Source organism: Argopecten irradians, chromosome 10 (genome assembly GCF_041381155.1).
Source record: "Argopecten irradians isolate NY chromosome 10, Ai_NY, whole genome shotgun sequence".
NCBI classification, from domain to species: domain Eukaryota; kingdom Metazoa; phylum Mollusca; class Bivalvia; order Pectinida; family Pectinidae; genus Argopecten; species Argopecten irradians.
In genome coordinates, this window is record NC_091143.1 from 40,420,426 (window position 1) to 40,438,900 (window position 18,475).

At 33.6% G+C, this 18,475-nt stretch overlaps 2 protein-coding genes and 1 long non-coding RNA gene across 3 annotated transcripts in view; 2 read left to right on the forward strand and 1 right to left on the reverse strand.

The window, feature by feature from the left end:
• On the forward strand, positions 1 to 12,083 carry LOC138333904 (aldehyde dehydrogenase 1A1-like). Its single transcript, XM_069282556.1, has 14 exons — positions 1 to 147; positions 1,776 to 1,880; positions 3,886 to 4,026; positions 4,726 to 4,855; positions 5,367 to 5,428; positions 5,895 to 6,023; positions 6,662 to 6,779; positions 7,205 to 7,303; positions 7,512 to 7,696; positions 7,930 to 8,094; positions 8,625 to 8,782; positions 9,322 to 9,396; positions 9,717 to 9,756; positions 11,654 to 12,083. The coding sequence occupies exons 1-14, from the start codon at positions 85 to 87 to the stop codon at positions 11,678 to 11,680; spliced, it is 1,497 nt and encodes a 498-aa protein (XP_069138657.1). The 5' UTR covers positions 1 to 84; the 3' UTR covers positions 11,681 to 12,083.
• LOC138333907 (uncharacterized) overlaps positions 7,246 to 18,475 on the reverse strand; it is a 20,019-nt gene continuing 8,789 nt past the window's right edge. Inside the window, exon 3 of the long non-coding RNA XR_011210046.1 lies at positions 7,246 to 7,357. This is a non-coding gene — a long non-coding RNA (uncharacterized lncRNA). The remainder of the gene's footprint in view (positions 7,358 to 18,475) is intronic.
• LOC138333905 (retinal dehydrogenase 2-like) overlaps positions 16,204 to 18,475 on the forward strand; it is an 8,413-nt gene continuing 6,141 nt past the window's right edge. Inside the window, exons 1-3 of the mRNA XM_069282557.1 lie at positions 16,204 to 16,219; positions 17,945 to 18,051; positions 18,287 to 18,391. Of these exons, the coding sequence (XP_069138658.1) occupies positions 18,010 to 18,051; positions 18,287 to 18,391 (147 nt within the window). The 5' untranslated portion in view covers positions 16,204 to 16,219; positions 17,945 to 18,009. The remainder of the gene's footprint in view (positions 16,220 to 17,944; positions 18,052 to 18,286; positions 18,392 to 18,475) is intronic.

Consider the following 18,475-nt stretch of genomic DNA (forward strand, 5'->3'; position numbering starts at 1 on the left):
GTCACATGTTATCCGCTCAATGCTATAAAATGACTGGCCAAGACTGTTATCAGTCTAGCTAGGTGACCATTGAGAACAGACAAGATGGCAGCCCCAGCAGTACCCCTACCGGAGCCTATCAGGAACCCGGAAATTAAATATACCCAGGTATTATTAATTATAATACACAATTTATTGCATTCTCCTCTTTTTCTGCTCATATTTCTGTTAAAGCGTCTTAGGATTTATTACTTACATTGATGGCTAAACTAGACTAACACATAAACTGAACAAAGTCCACATCAGAGTCCTACTTAGTTGCTCTACATACTGACCCTTGGATGTTGTAGACAAACTATGCATTGAATGGTTCATCCAATGTTATGCAATAAGATAAAACCTCTTACATGTGAATAATATGAATATATTACGGGCCAGAATTAGATACTATTGACGCATAAGACAATGGAGGTTCGAATTAAGAATTCTCTGACAGCAGCAGATTGGGGATTCGAATAACGAATACGCTGCCAGCAGCCGATTGGAGATTCGACTAATGAATCCGGGATCCGCTGCAATAGCCGATTGGAGATTCGACTAATGAATCCGCTGCCAGCAGCGAACTGAATATTCCACATAAGCTATTGAAGTGCAAGTATTTGATGATTACATACGTCGATTTATTTTGCTAGCCAATTAATAAAAAAAGTTTTTGAATAGGTTTAAGTTATATCATGATTTGTATGAACATAATGTTTGTTTTTATACAAAGACACATGTCTATTAAAATAATGACCCCCTTTTAAAATTACTTTTTTGGGTATAAAATGGCCAATGCCAACATACTATTTAACCTGTGTATAGTAACCACCTGGCTATAACGACAACTTTTGCTCTGTCCCTTAGATGGTTTTTATAGACGAGTTACATCTGGGTTTTTTTTTTTACTTATTTGTACCAATTGTATGTTGGACATGCTAATTTTCAGACGTCTGCATAACATGTGTAACTCTACACTATCGTTGATAACGTTGTAGAGGTCAAGGGTTATACCAGATAAGATATAAGATCTACTTATCCTAAGTATATGTAAGGATTTAGAAAATGCGCTACTTACATGTGTATGCAGTGGCGTAGGAAGATGAAACGTAATGGGGGGCGGGGAGCAAAGGTCCTCAATATTTCGTAACACCGATCGCGACCCACCCATCCCCCTCGCGCGCCCCGCACCCACAGGAGATATTGGGATACAAATGTACTTTTTTATATTATATATCATTACATATAATCCTTGTACACATCTATAGACAGTGGCGTCGCTAAGTGGAAATTAAAACAAATTAGCGTGCGAGTTTGGGGGGTCTGTCTTATCCCCTGGAAAAACATTACGATTTAGATCGACTGAGATGACTTTTTATGATGCATTTTGTTGAATTTGCGAGCGCCGTAGGCGCGAGTTTTTGGTGTTTTGGAGGTCCGGGGGTCTTCCACTGAGAAAAAATATTACGATTTTGTATTTTAATGATTTTAAAGTATTCTTAACACGGCAATTTTTCGATTTAAAGTTACCTGCATTTAGAAATGATAATTGTAAATGTCGTCATACCATTATGCAACCCAGCTCAATCTCAACATACCGGGTCCACACCAACGGCACATTGTTGTGTAACTCAAAATAATAATGATTTGATTGTCTTGCCAAGATATATACCTGTGCGCCAGGTTAAGATTCGCGGGATCTTAACTGCGTCCATTAATTTACTTAATAATACGTTTTGTATAACCTTATGTTACAGTTATTCATTAACAATGAGTACGTTGACTGTGTGAGTGGAAAAACATTCCCCACCATCAACCCCAGTACGGGAGAAAAAATCATCGACATCCAGGAAGGAGACAAGGTATATATATATACTACCTAATTAAACGTCATGGGTCTAATTGTAAAATAGCAGATTTTAAAAATTAAACATGACTTAAGATACCATGATGGATAAAACTACTTTAAAATTGATTTCGAAATGTATTAAAATACTTTTAGTGTCTGGTTGTACATGTGTTCTTTATCGGACTATTATCAAATTAAAAGGACTATGACAATTGAAACAATTTAAATATACAGCCTTTATTTCCGATGTATGCCTTTCTGAAAATGTAGGTTTCTGCCTAACTATAGACTCAACAATCTGACTTTCTGAGGTTCTGAGGCTAAACATTATTTTTGTGACATCACAGAATTCTGCATTTCTGCATTCTGTCTTATGACGACAATGAAACTGCATTCTGTCTTGTAACGGCAATAATAATGCATTTTGTTTTTGTGACGTCTGAGCATTCTACCTTTGTGTCGATTAAACATTCTGTCTTTGTGGCATATGAGCATGCTGCCTTTGTGACGACAACGCATTCTGCCATTGTGACGACTAAACATTCTGACTTTGTGATGACTAAACATTCTGCCTTTGTGACGACAACGCATTCTGCCTTTGTGTCGACAACGCGTTCTGCCTTTATGACGACAACGCATTCTGCCTTTGTGACGACAACGCATTCTGCCTTTGTGACGACTAAACATTCTGCCTTTGTGACGACAACGCATTCTGCCTTTGTGTCGACAACGCGTTCTGCCTTTGTGACGATAACGCATTCTGCCTTTGTGACGACAACGCATTCTGCCTTTGTGACGACATCGCATTCTGCCTTTGCGACGACTAAACATTCTACCTTTGTGACGACAACGCATTCTGCCTTTGTGACGACAACGCATTCTGCCTTTGTGACGACTACACATTCTGCCTTTGTGACGACAACGCATTCTGCCTTTGTGACGACAACACATTCTGCCTTTGTGACGACTAAACATTCTGCCTTTGTGACGACAACGCATTCTGCCTTTGTGTCGACAACACATTCTGCCTTTGCGACGATTAAACATTCTACCTTTGTGACGACAACGCATTCTGCCTTTGTGACGACTAAACATTCTGCCTTTGTGACGACTAAACATTCTGCCTTTGTGACGACAACGCATTCTGCCTTTGTGACGACAACGCATTCTGCCTTTGTGACGACTAAACATTCTGCCTTTGTGACGACTAAACATTCTGCCTTTGTGACGACAACGCATTCTGCCTTTGTGACGACTAAACATTCTGCCTTTGTGACGACAAAACATTCTGCCTTTGTGACGACAACGCATTCTGCCTTTGTGACGACTAAACATTCTGCCTTTGTGACGACTAAACATTCTGCCTTTGTGACGACAACGCATTCTGCCTTTGTGACGACGACACATTCTGCCCTTGTGACGACTAAATATTCTGCCTTTGTGCCGACAACGCATTATGCCTTTGCGTCGACAACACATTCTGCCTTTGCGACGACTAAACATTCTACCTTTGTGACGACAACGCATTCTGCCTTTGTGACGACTAAAAATTCTGCCCTTGTGACGACTAAAAATTCTGCCCTTGTGACGACTAAACATTCTGCCTTTGTGACGACTAAATATTCTGCCTTTGTGACGATTAAATATTCTGCCTTTGTGACGATTAAATATTCTGCCTTTGTGACGACTAAACATTCTGCCTTTGTGACGACGACACATTCTGCCTTTGTGACGACAACGCATTCTGCCTTTGTGACGACAACGCATTCTGCCTTTGTGACGACAACGCATTCTGCCTTTGTGACGACAACGCATTCTGCCTTTGTAACGATGAAAATATAATTGTGTTTTGGTAACGACTAATTATACTCATTCCGCCTTTCTGATGACTAAATATTTTGCTTTTGTGACAACATACTATTTTGTCTTTGTGACAAAACTAGTATGCAGCTAATTTCACAAATGAATTTCTGTATATTTTCCTTACGAAAGACTTAATATTTCCCATTTGTACCCAGGCTGATATAGACAAAGCTGTTGAGGCTGCCAAGGAAGCTTTTAAGGACAGTTCACCATGGAGACAGATGAACGCCAGCACGAGAGGAGTTCTCCTAAACAAACTGGCCGACCTCCTCGAGAGGGACAGACTCTACATATCGGTAACGCCCTTATGGATAACAAATCAAATGCTTGAGGAAAACATGTATATGATACTGTTCCCTTTAGATATTATATTTAACATTATTAAGGAGTTACGTTTGCTTTTGCAACATAATGATATCCCCACTGGGTGTGAGAATTATACAGTTAAAGAGTAGTGCCATGCTTAAAGATGCTCCACCGCTGACAAATGCTATTTTTTCTCTATCAAATACGAGAGCAGGCGATTGAGAAATTTTCTTCAGTCACAAAAGTTACTTACTTTACACAATTACCACCATTGAAACGTTTGAGCTTCTTATTTTACTTACAGAAAAAAAAATAAAAAAAAATAATTAATTGCATCCCGATTTTAATTCCGTTACACTATGTCCTATATGGAATATAGTGCTGATTGTGCATACATTGTACACCAAAGACAAAATAAATGATTTCATATTATTTTTGTGTTAATTAGACATATATATACACATTTAAACACCAATTATGTTTAATGTCGAGTATCGTTTATGCTATGTCAGCGGTGGATCATATTTAAATTACACACAAATAAAAAAAAAACTGAGAATGAACACATCTTTGGAGTAAAAAAACAGAACCATTGTAATCGACATATTTAAAAAAAGAAAACTTCACATTAACATTTTTTTCAAATCTTTTGTTGAAATTTAGATTTTTCTGCATATTTCTGGTTTCAGAGTTTGGAGGTAATGGACAACGGAAAACCTTTCCGGGATATGTATTTGAATGATTATAGCATGATCCTAAACACAATCCGCTACTACGCCGGCTGGACGGACAAAATCTGTGGAAAAACCATTCCAGTAGGTACGTATGCCAATGATAAACATGGGTTTTAAGTGCTAGGAATGATTGGAATGATTATTTAGATAAGTTTCGGTTAAATGCTAATAAGATACTATCAATTGAAGTACTACCTGTACTTTATATAGTAGATATTCATTTCTTACCACTGCTCTTACCATAGAAAGGGTGCAAACCCTATCCGTTCCACCCTGTCTCGTCCATCACTTATAGATAAGTGAGGCGAGAACATTTGTGTTTCACTTACATCTCTATTTATGTCTCGTTATTTTTGTTATTTATTCAAGTTCAACATGCTTGATCTTGACCTCGTTAAATACAGGACTTCTAATTGGTATTGTAACTTAATCGTTATTGTCAACTGACAAGGGAAATTAAAAACAAAACAAAAATCATCTTTAAATTAGAAAGAGTAAATATCCCACACTAATAATTTTATGACGCGACTAGCAAACAAGATAGTGTATTGGTAATCATAGCTTGTGGATTAAACTTACCCTGGTTTATATTACAGATGGACCATTCTTTTGCTACACAAAACACGAACCCGTAGGAATTTGTGGACAGATAATTCCGGTATGTAAACCACATTAACTTGGTAAAACAGTAACACCTGTATTAGCAACCACCTCTGTATAAAGACTACCTACTTATTAGGACCTCTTTCGTATGGTCTGACAGATTCAATTGCAACACATTTTATAACGACTTTTTCCTTAGTCCTTTATTTGCGTGAAATTAGACTTTCTTACAATTATATCCTTTTCTTCTTTTAATAAATGAAAATGTTTCAACAAGCACCCGGTTGTTATACGCATAAGATGTAGAGCTGCACAAGATTTTTTGTTGATGATAAAAAGCCAACAGGAACAGATAAAACAAAAACGTAGTATGTCCTATCAAAATTGATCAAATGAGAAGAACAAACTCGTACTAAAATATTTATGAAATTAAAATTCGATGCTAGTACATACATTTTTTAATAGGAAATATTGATAATTATTGTATTTTGCGTTTACTTATTGGTTCTATATGTTTCTAGTGGAACTTTCCCTTGGCTATGCTGTCCTGGAAGATAGCACCTGCCTTAGCCTGTGGAAACTGTGTTGTGTTGAAGCCCGCCGAACAAACCCCTCTAACAGCCCTGTACATTGGAACCTTAATCAAAGAGGTATGGCATGACAATTCTCTTAATAATCTTCACTCAAAATCTTTGCTCAATTGTTATGTATTTAACTTAAGGTGCGTTTTCAATAAATAATTCACACAGAATAATGTAGATATATCATTCGTTTTGCAACTCCGCCGTCAATTTTTAATTTGGTTTTCACTTCAATGATACAAATTGCAGTCACAATTTTAGATTTTCACCATTTTTCTTCTTTTCCGTTTTGACTAGAAAAAAATATTGAAATGATAAAATTGCATCCCGATAAAAATTCCTTGATCACCACCCCTTGTTGAATGAATTACTGGTTACCCATTAGCCAAAAAGCCAAATAACTCATGTTTATTTTTTGAATTAGTGCTCAAAATAAAAAAAAATAGTGTTTAATAGTTTTTATTATTTTTATCGATTGTATTGAATTTCTAATGTACTTCTAATCTCTTTCGAATTACAAATTCATTTTGGGAATCGGTTATCGCTTTTTTTATATAAAATCATTACGTCGTTGAATCAGCCAACCAGAGGCGACGCCATTTTATTTTCCTTTATGCGTGGATGAAGTAAATTTATGAATCAATGAAAATGCTCATTTCAAGCAAAATTGAATTGCTATTATATTTCTTTTGTGTTTTCGCATTAAGGCTGGATTCCCACCAGGAGTTGTCAATATAGTACCCGGATATGGTCCAACCGCCGGAGCTGCCATTTCGAGCCATCCCGATATCAACAAAGTCGCCTTTACAGGATCCACCGAGGCAAGTATAAGTGTTTTTTGTATTTATGATAAAAATATAATTGGTGCTTTGCTTTTCTTTGTTTTTAACTCTCACTCTCGTTACATCCATCCTGGGCTTAATCATAGTAAAACTGAGGGCGGTTCAGGAGGAAGGGAAAACTTACTAATTATAGAAGACCATTGACTTCCTTTGATATTTTTAGAGGTCGACATTTAACTTAAAAGCCATATAATGTACTAATATTCCATTCTTTTGATTTACACCAAAGGACTTTAAATGCTCATCTGTTGTCGCATACAAGTTTTCAGTTTTGTCATGAAATTCTCAAAGATATAAAGAGAGTGAAAGTGATCCCAGGAATATCTCAAGGAATATGTAATAAAACTAGTGTTGCATACACATTGCGGTGTATGTAAACTGTGAATATATTTGTGGTTTATCAGGTAGGACAACTTATCATGGAAGCTGCCGCCAAGTCTAACCTGAAACGTGTCACCTTGGAATTGGGCGGGAAAAGTCCAAACGTTGTCTTTGCTGATGCTGATCGTGAGTTATCGCCCCTTTTTATATCTCGTTTTGGTACGTCTCAGCATTTGTTATCTGTGAAATAAAGAAGGAAATATTCGAATTTGCAAAATACTATAGAAAAATAAGTGTAATTTGGAAATGTAGCAGCTAATTTTCAGGAGAGGAATATTTCATTACTAAAAACAGATCAAAGCATTCAATGAACTTTGCTTTTGCTTTCTAATAGTTGACTTTGCGGCTGAGATGTCCCATCAGGCACTGTTTTATAATATGGGTCAATGTTGCACGGCGGGGTCAAGAACTTACGTCCAGGAGGAGATCTACGAGGAATTCACCAAGAAACTGATCAACAGGGCCAAAAATAGGGTCGTCGGTGACCCACTTGATACAAAGAATGAATCTGGTCCACAGGTAAAGTAAACATAAATCAGAAACTATCAGGGTATCATAATTGAAGGACCCAAATCAATCAAAAAATATGTTATTGCACAAAAATTGGCTTGTAAACTTTATAATAAGAATAGTAGTGTTGAGTTTCAATTTTGTTGTCGAAAACATATTTCCAGTTGTTAACAAGTTTCATGCTCAAACACTTCTCTTAAATGCTTTAAAGTGTCTTATATAAGTCTTCTTAATATTTCCAGATCGACGAGGAACAGTACAAGAAAATCTTGTCTTTGATAGAGTCTGGAGTAAAGGAAGGCGCCAAACTGGAATGTGGCGGGAAAGCCGTGGAAGGAAAAGGTTACTTCATCGAGCCGACAGTGTTTACCGGTGTTACAGAGGATATGACGATCGGGAAACAGGAGGTAAATTGTAAATCGTTTTTGGATTTTACAGACTAACCTCCCTTGCGGGCAGGTATTCGTTTGGACGTCATTATGTTATGAGAGATTTTTTTTAGTTTTCTCTGAAAAGGTATTACGTCACGTTCGCAAACACATGCCGTCACAATCTATATACATACCTGAGACGAAAGTTAACTCTAATATTCAAATACAGAATATTATAGGCGCTGAAGGCCTGAAAGAAACACTTTGTTAGTCTTTGTACATCTGTTTCTCTTATTTTATTCCATTATGCAAAATTATTTCGGTTAGCATCTAAAACAAGGTAAACTTATGAAACATGATTGTACATTGTTGCCTCGAACTCGACGTTCACATCGAATTCATTGATGTTGCTCGACGTGTTTGTAACAAAACCCAAGCACTTTACTGGTTCTCGCCATCTTTCATATGAATATAGAAATGTTGACTGCAAATTAAAAGGCAATTGAATTGGTGAACATGTGAACTTTTGATAACAAAAGACTGAAATGTTTTTGTTTCGCTCCCAGATTTTTGGACCAGTTCAGCAAATTCTCAAGTTTAAAACTATGGAAGAGGTTATCGAGAAAGCAAACAACACATCATATGGTCTTGCTGCTGCCATCTTCACCAAAGACCTTGGAAAGGCCGTGACATTTACCAACAAGGTCAAGGCCGGAACAGTATGGTAAATATAATATATCTTGGTGTTGTTAATGGGTAACTCATTTCATTTCGATTTCAATCATTTTTTTTGACAAAAGCCAATGGGATTAGACATTACGCATTGTCTATAGAGGGTTTTTTCCAAATAACCAAATTGACGTGCACTGTTGGACATTTCAAAGATCACGCCATATTTTCTGTATTCGAGTTTGTAGTCAACTGACAGTATTACTATATAACATAAAATGTTTAATGTGTAAATACATCCGTTATTTTTGTGGTTGCTAAGGGCCCACATATATTTGGAACAATGCTATTTATATTTTATGAAAGGCCTCCCATGGATCAACCATGAATATTTCTACCCATAAAATACTTTGAAAACTCCAAATTATAGATTTTTTTAATAGCATCGTTTATATAAAGACTTAATCAGAAGAATCCTCTTTCTATTTTTTTTTGGTTATAAACAGAAAATGCCTAATCTGCGTGTTTTATAACATACCAGAAAATAATAACGCTATATCAACTTTAACAATACCTTTATTCTGTCCTGGAAAGGGTAAACATATATAATTGGATCACTGCACAAAGTCCATTTGGAGGATTCAAGATGTCCGGAGTCGGTCGAGAACTGTAAGCAACTTTCGTCTTGTTGTATAATAATACATGATAATGATAACAAAGTATTTACTTTAATGAACGAACTTTACATTTACAAAGCAGAATTTCCATTAAGACGTTATAACGTTAATGTATATTTCTGTAAAGAAATGTGAATTTCTAATCGATGATAAACATAAGGATATTATAATCTTTCTGTAATTTAAAAGAACTGTTCATTTCTAATCTAAGATATATATATATATATAACCATGTTTGCTTTATTTTTTCACATTCGTTAGAACTTAAAAAACTATTTTTGTAATTAATGCTTAATGTTATCTACGTTACAGAGGAGAATACGGATTAGCTCAATATACTGAGGTTAAAAATGTAAGTATATCTCAGTTTTTTTGAATACTGACTTTTAGTAGCTAGCATCGTATGTTTGAATGAGGTTAAGCATACTCTAACCTAACTTAGCGACCACCTCTCTGTATAGAACACTTTTCTGGGGTCCAATGTGACCATTTCTATACAGTTTGACATGTGTATAAAGATGAATTGCAATGTTAATTGTGTACTAACATTTTAGAATAATTGAAATAACAGTTATGAAAGTAGAATAAATCAACCTTGAGTCAACAATTTCTGTTAATGTTTAAACGTTATGATGCTTTGTTGTAACATTTTCTATTAATATGTAAACGTTTTAAAGCTGTGTTGTAACATTTTCTTTTAATGTGTAAACGTTTTGATGCTGTGTTGTAACATTTTCTATTAATATGTAAACGTTTTAAAGCTGTGTTGTAACATTTTCTTTTAATGTGAAAACGTTTTGATGCTGTGTTGTAACATTTTCTGTTTATGCGTAAACGTTTTGAAGCTGTGGTGTAACAATTTCTATTATGTGTAAACGTTTTGATGCTGTGTTGTAACATTTTGTATTAATATGTAAACGTTTTAAAGCTGTGTTGTAACATTTTCTTTTAATGTGAAAACGTTTTGATGCTGTGTTGTTACATTTTCTGTTTATGCGTAAACGTTTTGAAGCTGTGTTGTAACATTTTCTATATTATGTGTAAACGTTTTGATGCTGTGTTGTAACATTTTGTATTAATATGTAAACAGTTTAAAGCTGTGTTGTAACATTTTCTATTAATGAGTAAACGTTTAATGCTGTGTTGTAACATTTTCTGATTATGTGTAAACGTTTTGATGCTATGTTGTACATTTTTTTTAAAGTGTTAACGTTTTGATGCTGTGTTGTAACAATTTCTGTTTATGCGTAAACGCTTTGAAGCTGTGTTGTAACATTTTCTATTAACGTGTAAACGTTTTAAAGCTGTGTTGTAACAAATTATATTAATGTGTAAACGTTTTGATGCTGTGTTGTAACATTTTCTATTAAAATGTAAACGTTTTAAAGCTGTGTTGTAACATTTTCTATTATGTGTAAACGTTTTGAAGCTTGGTTGTAACATTTTCTGTTAATGTGTAAACGTTTTAAGCCTTGTTGTAACATTTTCAATTAATGTGTAAACGTTTTGAAGCTGTGTTTTTACATTTTGTATTAATATGTAAACGGTTTTAAAGCTGTGTTGTAACGTTTTCTACATGTATTTATGTGTAAACGTTTTGATGCTGTGTTGTAACATTTTTTAGTGTAACGTTTTGAAGCTGTGTTGTAACATTTTTTTAATGTGTAAACGTTTTGAAGCTGTGTTGTAAATTTTTTTTATGTGTAAACGTTTTGAAGCTGTGTTGTAACATTTTCTATTAATGTGTAAACGTTTTGATGCTGTGTTGTAACTTTTTATTAATATGTAAACGTTTTAAAGCTGTGTTGTAACATTTTCTATTTATGTGTAAACGTTTAATGCTGTGTTGTAAATTTTCTGATTATGTGTAAACGTTTTAATGCTGTGTTGTAATATTTTCTATTAATGTGTAAATGTTTTAATGCTGTTTTGTAACATTTTCTGTTTATGTGTAAACGTTTTGAAAATGTGTTGTAACATTTTTCTATTAATGTTTAAACTTTTGATGCTGTGTTGTAACATATTTTGTTAATGTGTAAACGTTTTGAAGCTGTGTTGTAACATTTTTTGTTTATGTGTAAACGTTTTGATAATGTGATGTAACATTTTTGTCAATGTCGAAACATTTGATGTTTTTGATACTGTATTGTCATTTTCTGTTTGTTGAAATGTCATGTTTTTTACATTGTTAATTCTGTTGTGAAGGCTTAATATCAATAATACTTTTATGATAATATTTTATATTGCAGGTGATAATCAACCCTATGGCGAAATGAGTGATTTAGACCGATAGACACTTTTACAATTAGACGGTTTTACAATTGGACGGTTTTTCAGTTTTTTCTGATTACCATTCTTTTCAACGAATATGAGTATGGTATACAGGAAAAAGAAACAGAAACTCTTAGCTGAACTCATAATTCATTAAAATATTGAAGTGAGATCACGTTTGTCAACGTGCATGATCCGCCTTGTTATAAAAAAGATAATTCCACCTGGAGTTAAATGATACCATACCATGGTTCATACCATCACATAACATAAGTCGCTCATTGTGTGTCATGCCTAGCTAACCACAGTGATATACAAAATACATCTGAAAGTGATATCAATTGATATTCTTTTTGAAATATTTTATATTTACAAAACTTCAAACGAAATAAAATATTCTTTCTTCAATTTTCCTGTTTGTTTACTTTGTAGAATTTGAACTCTCTTTCTACGTCCAATACGAAAGTATTACAGAAGTTATAGAACTTTGAATATCTTTTGTAATGCTTTCCTATGAGGAATATTAAGTTGGGGAATATTACACTCTCACCATAGACGACTTTTTTTTTTTACATACAATCAGTATCAGCAGATATTACATTTAGACTTTTCCTGATAATTTCAAAAGTGACCATCTTTATACATCTTTGAACATGCAGAGGCTTCCATAAACATCTGTCCTAGCTAGCTTAAGTTAAAAATAAAAGTTATACAGCAAACTCTGAATAACGAATAACTAGTTCTACCTTGTTAGTCATCATACCTATACAAACATACAAACATTTATCATTTGCATAAGGTTTGAAAACAATTAATACTACATGTCTGAGGAACTATATCTGGGTAAATCCAGCGATCCTTACCCTTAGAAATGGCTGCCCCGTTGTCCATATCTTAGAATTACGTTCAGCTCAATAGCACTGGTACATTTAGAGAATAAGTTTTAAATGCGCTTAAAAGATGGCGCCTGTGGCGGCCATCTTGGATTTCGGACCTCTTCGAAATAAAACAACACTTGGTAAAGGCCACCTTAGGATAATTCCAGGCAAAGCTAATATTAATCCCCCTAGAGGAACAATGCAAAGCAGACGGTACACTATGGCTTTATCCTCCTAGTCCTTTGGGTCAGCTGAACTAAAATGTAAAGATGTTCCAGTTTTTAATATCACTCGCTATGAAAACTTTTCTAATCATCATTACTAGGTTTCTTCCATGCCAAGTTTCATGTTTTTATCAGAATGCATACTTTAGGCATTTTCAACTGTATGCCACTTTGCTATATTCACACCTTTCTAGATTCCATCTTCAGACTCCGCTCGCCTTAAGTTTTCTTTCTTCAAACATAATTCGATATTTATTTTCTTCGCCTTCTGTAATCTTTATTATATATCATATGACCGTGTTTGATGCAAGATAAACTGGCTCAATACTATTTTCTGCATTGAAACACATTTGAGAGAATATAGTTATACACTATACATAATGCAATGCACATTTGAAACATTTACAAACTCATAATTGCATTAACAAGATTTCATAGCAAATTATTTGAGCTAGTTTATGATCCTCTGAACATAAGCAAAAACATTCATTAGTGTTTCAAAGTTTTGAAAAATAAAAATAAATATAATTCAGAAATAAATGTATAATTCTTGTTTGTATGATTACTCGGTTGACATTCACTTTTAACTATAATTTGCAGAGACAAGCAACTTAGAAAACGATGTGTCAACCCATCAATCATTCCAAAAACTAAAAAGTATAGATTTAAATTTACCAAATCATGATCAAGAAATATTGTGAGAACTGATTATATCCGAAATAAGTCCGAAATCGTTAACATGATAAGTAATGGGTCACTGCAACTTCTGCATAACGATGACAAAGATTCATATGGAATTCTTGGAATGTTTATAAAAAGAGAAACAGAAAGTTCAACCTCGTGTGTAAAATTGGAAAGAAAATATATCCAATAGGCATGTTTAGATATTAACTGTAAACTAATTGCGACAAAATAAGATGTCTTATACAACTTTAGATATAATTATTAACACCACCGAAATAAAATTTATATTAAAATCCGAGAGGTAAAGATCATGATCTTTGTCATTGTCACCACTCCGCGATACACAATACACCAAGTAAACTATCCCCATTGACGCAAAGGTCGTGGCCTTTGTCATTCTTATCATTCTGTTTTGTGTAAAACGATCAATACTTTATGGCGTACTTTATATTCCAAATACATTCATTGTGCCGTTTTTATTATACTGTAAACCCTGCCATAGTGACCACCTCTGTATAAAAACCACCTGTGTAAGAAGATCACTTTTCTATGGTCCCAATATTTTAGCACAATTCAACCTGTGTATGAAGGTCATCTTACTATAAAAAAGAGAAGAAAAAAAAATTTGGGCACATCTTTTTTAGATAGTTGATCAGAGGAATGTTGGAAATTGGGTTATATAACTTCTTCAAACTTGTGTCATTATCAAATATCATTACGACTTCAAAGGTACTATTCTTAGGTCGACATGCTCTGAACATATGCATGTATACGGTGCAACATATATCAGACATGTAGTGAAATAGAATTCCAAAGGTCATAATAGTAAAAAAACAGTTCGATTGCCTAGAGGGTACTCATATAATTTGTCACTTTGCTCCACAAAATGTTTTTTACCCATTTACCTGAACACTTCACTGCCATCGCACTGGAGAGCGTGTTGAACAAAAATCGACTTGCTGTAAAATACATGTGCACGCACTTAATCACACGGTGATGAAAGCGTTACGCATTTAAGAGCTTGTTAAAAATTTACATCATTTGTTACTTCAAACCATGTTTCGGTGTCAAAACTGCACGTGTGTTGAGCGTGAGACAAGTTCGATAAAATGACCTTTAGATGATTGTATCTAAAATACACTTGATTGTACAAATTCGTAAAAATAATAACCTAAAACTGTGTTATTATGCCAATATATAATACAGGGCAAATAGTCATATAATGTAGTGTATTAAAATCATTCACAAATTGTTATTATAATATTCGAACATAAAGATACTGTGAAATGATTTATATTTCGAGGTGATTTGATTTCGTGTTTTCACGCAATCCAGTAGTGATCTAAACTTTTATAGTTGTTTTTTTTTTATTTGAAATTATTTTCACGGGATGTATTTTAGCACTTAAAAAAATCGCTTAATCCTCGAAATATAAGCGACCACGTAAATAAATAGTTCTACGGTAGTTCAGCCTAAATATATGTTTTGTAACTATACTAGAACGAAGGATTTGTCTATCGAATCTTTCAATCTGATTGTTTATTATCCATATCTTTTGAAAACTGCTTGGTAGTTTTAATGTTCATTTGGGATAAACACTCAATGAGTGTAGGAATTAACATATAATGTGTATCGATTTACAGATGATACATGTAATTTTATTTAATTGTTTAAAGGCATATCAATAACTAGCGTCATTTGGTAATTGATTGTCCATGTGAATTTAAATGTCTGTGGATGAGTGAGCCAGAAGCAGTGAAAATGCTTGGTTAGTTTTAATGTTGACTGGCGATAAAAAATGAAAAAGAATTAGGACTTATATTCTATACCGATTTTAAGATGATAAATATGATTTTATTTGATTGTTTAACGTCATATTACATGTAAGGATAATTAGGTAATACATTGTCTATGTAAATTGAATATGTCTGAGGATAAGTGAGACAGAACTAGTGACCTATCGTAGACTTTTGTGTCTATGCACTGAGCTACGAAACTTAAAAAACTTTTTCGCGTGCTTAATTTCGCGATTTGAAAGCATAAAACATCTGCGGTGTTGTAAGTTTCGCGATAAATATAGTTTCATCCTTTTGACTACACAGTTCATGCATTCACGAAATTTTGCGCATAGTTTTGTTGGGATCAAACGACCTTCGCGTAATTAGCGCAAATTTCCACGTTTACCGTTATGCAGTCACTTTTAGACAACGTAGACAATGGCCATGGTCATATGGGCCTACTCTATTACTACTACTCCTGCAACAATTTCGGAACCAGTTGATATTTTTTTTACTATTTACTTTTACAAACATGCGCCTTTTGATTATGCTTTTTTCAAATATCATTGTTATTTTTTTAATACTGACTTAAGAAAATTTTTGATTGATAAATATAATCCAGAAATGAAAATGTATTGTGCGTGGATATAAATGTTATGTAATATTTTTTATCTACTACTGGTATCTGTAAACATTAGTCACGCCGATGTGCTTTCGTTTTATAAGTGTAAAATTAATGAGAAAAGAAAATCTTCGTGTAAAAATTAAATATACCATCAAATATACATGTATTAATTAAAATTCAAATATTTTATTTTTAATTCAATTATTCAAATTAAGCATTTGATGACGTGTACATGACTCCACACGGTGAAGTGGATGCACTCATGTTGTAATCAGCAGATCGAAGAGTTCTCTATAAAAGCTAGGTCGCCAGCGAGAATTATCACAGACGCACCAGGTACAGACAGCGTGTGCAGGTAAGTTCACGTTTTCTTTTTACCAACTTATTTTCTTACTATAGAATATTAGAATGACTTTTCGAAATATCGAAAATTATATTCATGTTGAATTGAAGTAAAATTTAATGTGGTGATCCAATAGATATTTTTGAACTTAATTAATAGAACTTTATTGTATCATTATATGATATTAAAATGACTTTTCACAGACATCGAAATCGATATTCTTGTTAAATCGAAATAAATTTTAAGTTTAAAATCAAATAATTTTTAATTTTAACATTAAATAGATATTTTTATCAACTTTATTTTATTACTATAGAATAATAAGATGAATTTTAACAAATATCGAAATAAATATTCATGCTGAATTAGCAAAATTGGGTTTAAAATCCGATACATATTTTTACCAACTTCATTGTACGACTTTATAATATTAGGATGACTTTTCACAGATATCGAAATTGATGTCCATGCTGAATTGAAGTAAAACTGAATTTGGGAATCCAATAAATATTTTTAACAAGTTAAAATTCACATTTCCACGTAATATTAGGATGAATCTTTTGCAGTAGGTTATTTCCTTACTTTTTACATATATCGAAATTAATATTCATGCCTACTTGAAGTGAAAATGAATTTTAAAATCAAACAGATATATGATATTCATAATCTATGTCAATCGCCGTGGCGACTAAGCGACTTTGGCTTCTGAACAAAGAAGATACAACATCTTATTGCTAAATTCTTGAAATATAAGCCATTTAAATTTCCACTCGGTTAGCTCACCACAGAAGATTTGTATTCATTATCAAAATAAGGTACATGGCTTTGAATTCCTAATAGTCACATTTTACCTATACTTTAACTATCATTTTAGTTATTCTACACAACATTTGCAATATCATTAGAGATCTCGAAGTAATTTATTACATTTCTATGAAGGTTCTGACTAGCTAGCTACTATGTTATCGCCAATATAGTTTACGTTGATAGTAAAAGTGTTAAAATGCGCATAATTATCGCTTTGTCATAAACAGTACCAGATAACTCTTTATATTATTTTTAATGCCTTATAACTATTAGTTACAACACAAAATATATCTTGTATTTATGTCTTATGCATGTTTAGATGAAAACATACTGACAGAAATCATTTCACAATTACTAATAGTTCTGTAAAATGTGAAATCAAATTACAGACTACAACTTGGCTCATGGTTTTATAGTATGTACACTTTAGATGAAAATAAAATGATATTTGACAGTACCGTAAAAATCATTTCAGCTTTGATTTGTACTTGCAAAATTAAAACCTATGCATTGGAAGTACATGTACATCATAATTATCGAAATGTTGGTAATTTTTGGGGGCGAGTGTCCAAAACTAAAAGCTCTTCTTGATTCGTGAGTATGATAATTACGGAACATATACCTTTAAGAAAATAAAAAAGGCTCTAATCTTCTGAAGGCATTGACATGTACCATGTTTAATTTATTTAACTACAACTTTTATTATGTATTTACCACCATTTCCTTACGAAATTAAAATAATTGAAAATGGAGCAGTATGACAAATGCTGCTAAGGTTTGTTCTTATGAAGCCAACCTTAGTTTCTCTTCCATTGCTCTGCAAAGCTGATTGCATTTTCACACTTTTATTCTATTGAGTCTTATAATATGCTGACTTTTAAATCTCGTAGTAGTCATTAGATAGACTCAATTTGATCTTTTTTCCTGTAGGTTCTAACCAAACAGGAAATCATACCACAGGTTTTTACCGCGCTGCACACTACAAGACACCAAAGATGACTCAACCAATGAGAAACCCCGAGATCAGATGCAAACATGTACGTATGACACAAATATATTGTTCTAATTTCATCCACGAAGAGTTTCGTTTGATTTTCATTTTCACGCATAGGGCATGATATTATCCGACTCGTTAGCTTTCCTTTGCGTTTATTGTCTTATGATTATAATACAATCACCTAGTTTTTATGTTGATGCCAATTCAGGATTGCCATGAATCACAGAAAAAAAATCATATTACCTCGATTAACTGCAATTTATCTGATATTACAGCTGTTTATAAACAATGAATGGGTGAACTCAGCTAGCGGTAAGACATTCCCTATCATCAACCCTGCCACTGGGAAGAAAATCGCCGACGTACAAGAAGGCGACAAAGTAAGTGGTTAGAAGAATAGTGATTGAGTCAATAAAGTACTTCCAAATAGAGTCTAGTTCTGTTTCTCCAAGTTCAATTTTGTG

Excerpts from the sequence above, each read along its gene's own strand:
- LOC138333904 (XM_069282556.1), top strand. The coding sequence starts at position 85 with ATGGCAGCCCCAGCAGTACCCCTACCGGAGCCTATCAGGAACCCGGAA. Across the intron at positions 148-1,775 it reads CGGAAATTAAATATACCCAG|TTATTCATTAACAATGAGTA; the intron begins GTATTATTAATT and ends CTTATGTTACAG. Across the intron at positions 8,783-9,321 it reads GTCAAGGCCGGAACAGTATG|GGTAAACATATATAATTGGA; the intron begins GTAAATATAATA and ends TGTCCTGGAAAG.